Source organism: Notothenia coriiceps, unplaced genomic scaffold, assembly GCF_000735185.1.
Source record: "Notothenia coriiceps isolate Sejong01 unplaced genomic scaffold, NC01 NC01_scaffold00021179, whole genome shotgun sequence".
NCBI classification, from domain to species: Eukaryota; Metazoa; Chordata; class Actinopteri; order Perciformes; family Nototheniidae; genus Notothenia; species Notothenia coriiceps.
The window spans coordinates 11244-16289 of NW_011353880.1; the positions used below are offsets into that span (position 1 = coordinate 11244).

General features: G+C 41.3%; 1 protein-coding gene across 1 annotated transcript in view; it reads left to right on the forward strand.

Annotated features, from left to right (window-relative positions):
- Positions 1 to 3932, forward strand: part of LOC104953144 (intermediate filament family orphan 1-like) — a 10850-nt gene extending 6918 nt beyond the window's left edge. Inside the window, exons 2-3 of the mRNA XM_010780069.1 lie at positions 2270 to 2330; positions 3807 to 3932. Of these exons, the coding sequence (XP_010778371.1) occupies positions 2270 to 2330; positions 3807 to 3932 (187 nt within the window). The remainder of the gene's footprint in view (positions 1 to 2269; positions 2331 to 3806) is intronic.
- Positions 3933 to 5046: the final 1114 nt, after the last annotated feature.

Sequence of the window (5046 nt, forward strand, 5' to 3'; positions counted from 1 at the left end):
TAAAGGGCGGTTGCTTCATGCGGGGCCGGAGCCATCTTAAAGAGTTATACTTCCTGTAACCTTGTCACGCAAGCCGCCGTGAGCTACCTGCATCATAAAGAACTTTACACGCCGCGACCTCGTAGGAAGGAGCTGTACTCTTGTTGGCGTACATATTATTATTTTCTGTTGTTAATTTTCTTTTTCTTATTGCATATATTACTTGAGCCAGTTACCGAAGATGTCAGCCATATATGTAGCCCGCCTTGTTGTACTTCACCAACCAACAGTACACGACCTAAGAAATAAATGTTGTTGGTGTAAGCCGTAAACTAAAGTTTCACGGACACTAGACTGGAAGTTATACCTTCGTCAAATCACTTTAAGGTTAAATCCTATTATGAATCACTTTCCTTTAATCCACATCTGTCTTTGTTAACTACTCTCTAAACGACTGAGTGAGAAGACTAGTTATGGCGACGAACTATTAATAAACGGGCGATACCCGTCGGTTATTTGTACTGCTGACCGACCGGCCACGTCCGCTGTACGTACCATAGAGTCTAAGTCACTGACAGTGGCCGTGTACCAGGGTCTCTCTGGCACGAGAGACGGTCAAACTTAATATATTGCAGACGAAATTTACGCTTCACGACGCCGTGTACGCCTGGAAGTCCCCTTTGTTGGACTCTCTTTGACTCAGTACTTTCTTTCCTAACAAATACAACATCTGATCCTACGACCACTAGCATTCCCCTCTCGCTTGTCTTTCACCTCTTCACGTAGGAACACGTTCCGGTTCGGGGGGGGTCGTCATTGACAAACGCGCGTACCGACGTAACGTCTATCTCACTCCCCTCCACCCTCCGCGTCACCCTATTCTTCCTCTCTCCTTCACACTCCCCATATGTACTCTGTCTCTTCCCCTACACCACCCCTCCACATTCTCCCCCTACTTCTCTAAGGTGCTGCACATGTGTAGACTCCGCGGTCTTAAAATCCCCACAATGCTTTGCGCACGGACCAATTTCCCAAATCTTTGGCGGAAAATGTAAGGCGGGTCCTCTCATATGACGCACACCTTCGTCCTTACATTTTTCGTTTTCCGAGGCTTCTTAAGGAACTCACTCGGAGGTACATGTGCTAACAAGCAATGCGGATGCTGGCTTGGTAGTTGCGTACTTCCAAGTCACTTCCTTCAGATACGAAGCAAGTATGCTTCCAAGCCACGGCTTCGGAAAACGAAGAAGAATGGAACAGGCTAACAAGTGTGCCACTCTCTCTAACGGTTTCAACATAAACTGTACCGAAAATAAATACCTCACGATGTCTATCTAATTATGAACTTGCTTTACTTTCACGGAACACATTTTTGGTGATAACAAATGTAACAAAGTAACTTATTTACCAACACATGCTCTACGCCACTACATACTTACATTTAAATGTGTGCTGCGTCGGTTCAGCCATTCTCCGCAAGGGTTTTTGAAATTGGTCCGTGCGCAAAGCATTGTGGGGATTTTAAGGACGCGAAGTCTACCCATGTGCAGCCTCGAAATTTCCCCCAAACCAAGGACGCAGCCTGGGTGGAATTCCAAGTATGCTGGAGATTGGAACAGTCCTTCGGCGGCACTCGATGACGTAGCATCCTTGAAATATTGGCTTGGAAGCCAGTTTCCTCGAGATTGAGAAACGGCCCCTGAGTTTCCCATCCAGCTAGAGCTTCATCTAACTCTTATTTTCATAACCAATAATAATCTTCTGATTATTTTCTAGATTCATCGTTTGGTCTATAAAATGTCAAGACAAAATGTCTATCCCAGTTTCTACATGTCCAAAGTCGTATTGTGTTATCGCAGAACCCAAAAATATTCCCTTTTTATATGAAACAAAACAGAGTAAAGCATCAAATGTTTTAAAGGCTAATGTACTCAATTTTTTTTGCATCAAATAATGCTTTACAATTTTTTAATAACCAAAACAATTGGCTTGAATTTTTCAGATTCATTGTTGCAGCTCTTTATCCAACATTGTTCAAACCCATGTTTAACAGTCTCATCCATCTTGGGCTCACTATTGTTTAACATCTGGAAATAGTGAGTCAGTCTTTTGGCTTTTCCACTTTGTGAAATAGCTAAATTATGGATTAGTGTCTTTCTAAGTTAATCTATAAAATATATAAATAAAAAAGCATAAACAGATCATTTGTGCACGTTGAAAACATGGCCTATGTGTTTGCTTTACAACGCACTCAAATAGTGTTTGATTCTTATTTCTTTGTGTCTTTCAGATGGGAAGAGGAATACACCATGAGGATGGACATGGAGCAGAAAATGACTGACCTGCAAGAGGTAACATTCTGTGTGTGTGTGTGTGTGTGTGTGTGTGTGTGTGTGTGTGTGTGTGTGTGTGTGTGTGTGTGTGTGTGTGTGTGTGTGTGTGTGTGAGAACTGAAGGTATCTGAGCTTTGTATTTGCAGCGTTGACATCAGCCTGAGTCATTCAAACTATAATAAACTATTGGACATGATGCTTCAGTTGAGGCTTATCTCAACTTAAAATACCCTGAGCATACGCGGTGTGTTTTCCTGCCCTATCAACATGAATAATCACACAGCTAGTGGTTACATATTTTAGACGAGGCTTTTCATTTCTCTGATAACAATCAGTGAGTTTCTGCAGCCCTCACACTGCAGACTGCTTCCTTTGTACAGTATGAATCACACACAGTGACTCATACAGAGCTCATGCACTCCTATATAATTGCTTTTATACCACTGACCATAATCTGATTAAAAGTGCAACAACAGTTATCATTTCAGAGTTACAGACATCTTCTATTTTTTGTGTGGCTATAGTCTTCTAGTCAAGAATATACAGTTCACCTATTTCAAAAAATGTTTTAAACAGAGCTTCTCTTTCCAACTCTTTCTAGCCATTTACATTTTCATTCATAAACAGCTTGTCTTACTCTATTTCACTCATCAGAAACCAAGACATTTGAATAAATACATTGAACATTGCAGACAACAAAAACGGCAAACACTTAAAGTAGCAAATAGCAAGACATTATATCACAGTTAAATTAATACAAGTAATTAAAAGTAGATGAAAACCTACTCTTCTGACTCTAAACATATTATCTAGCAACACTACGCGTCACCACATCCAGAAGCTCCTATACATATATATTGTTTGTGTTTTAAACATTGTTTTCTGTGTTTGTTAATAACTGTGGTTAAAAATGTTTTCATTGCTTTCTATACTCCTGTGCGTTTTAAGATATGTGTTTTCTTTGGGAACTGAAACACCTTACTTTGCCTCTGGTGTTCTCTAAATGCTGTCCCTGTACTTTTTATATCAAACCGTTAGCTACTGTGTTTCCTGCAGCTGTGTCTTTTATAAACCCTATCATTTCCTGTGAGTGTGTGGGTAGCTAGGTGTGTGTGTGTTTGCAGATGTCTTGTGTGTTTGAACATTGCCAGGAATCTTTACCTGACCCCGTTTCGCTAGCAGCAACGCGACGCAAGACCACAAGCAGAAAAACACAGCTGAGACCGAGAAGGGTCCTCCTGACTTATACTGTTGCACGTGTGAATCAAGTCAACAGGAAGAACAGATACTTCTTGTCCCATCAGAAACATCTAGAGATCACCTCAGGAGATTATGAATTCAAGATATCCATTTTTTTTTTTCATGCACTTTGCAGATAAAGGCTTTTATTGTGTTGACGCCCTCCTGCTTCTTTACTTTCCAGTTAATCGATGTGTTTGTGTGTAGGAGTGTGTTTTTGTTGTTGTTCTTCATGTGTTTCTCTCCTGTGTGCAGGACCTGCAGGAGAGCGAGGGCTGTCAGGACGAGCTGGCTGTCAGAGTCCAGCAGCTGAAGGCAGAGCTGGTGCTCTTCAAAGGCCTCATGAGCAATGTGAGCACCGTAAGACCCAAACACTTCTAAAACATTCTCAAAGATATGCACGCTAAGAGTCTCTATATGTATGTTTGCTTCTCCGTGGATTGACTGTGGCCTTCATCTCTGTAAATAAGTAAATGAATAGGATATTATTCACTTTGAATAAGAAACCCCTCATTTCATAAGTTTAGCGTAGGTGTTATTGGAGTGAATTGTATGAAATGTGTACAAATACATTCACATAGTAAATAAAACACTTAAAGTGGACCTATCATGCTATATTTGAATAATATAGTGTAGGACCATACCTATATAAGGCATATTTATACTTTTTATTTTTCAAAATACCAAACAGATCATGCATTTTAGCCATTCCTCATTTCGCTCAATTTAACACTGTCTTTGCATGGGCTGATTCTGTGAGAACAGCACCATCTACAGGCCTGGCATATGTACTACAGCGTCTCCAGCGCTTTGAACGGCAATGTCCGTGGCTGTCTCCTCCTGATTGGTGGAGTTGGCCCAATAGCCGTAGCGCCACTTCTGTGACGTCATAGAAGTGTTCAAATCTGGATCAGTCTGTATCAGATCCGTTGCAGCCCCTTTTTAAGAGATTTGGGTATGGAGGAAAATAGAGAGGGTTGTGTTTTCTGACACTTGGTGAGTTCCCTGGAACACCGGGGACACATGTTCAGGTAGAAAAGACGTACAAAAGTGCATTTTGCATGATAGGTCACCATTCAAATATATGACATATCTCAGTAGAGACACAAAATACAAATATGAACCTGAAAATAAACAGAATACGGCCCCTTTGAGCCTTGATGTATTTATTGGTGTGAACACATCAACTGATTTTTTATTTAAATGTGTTTTTCTGCTGTAGACGCGCTCGGGGCAGGAGAGGACGTTGTTTGAATTTGACGCTCCACTGTCCACCACGCTCCCAATCATCGACGTGGCCGTGCCAGATTTTGGGAAGGGGAACCAGAAATTCGGTTTCCAAGTCGGGCCGGTCTGCTACAACGGTTAACAAGCCGGAGGAGATTACAACAGGAGTAATTTAATAGTGAAAAGAGCCATGGACACTTTTTACATGCAGGGAGAAAACTACATTCAAGACTTACCTGGTGCCACATATTTATAAGTAGATTTACCT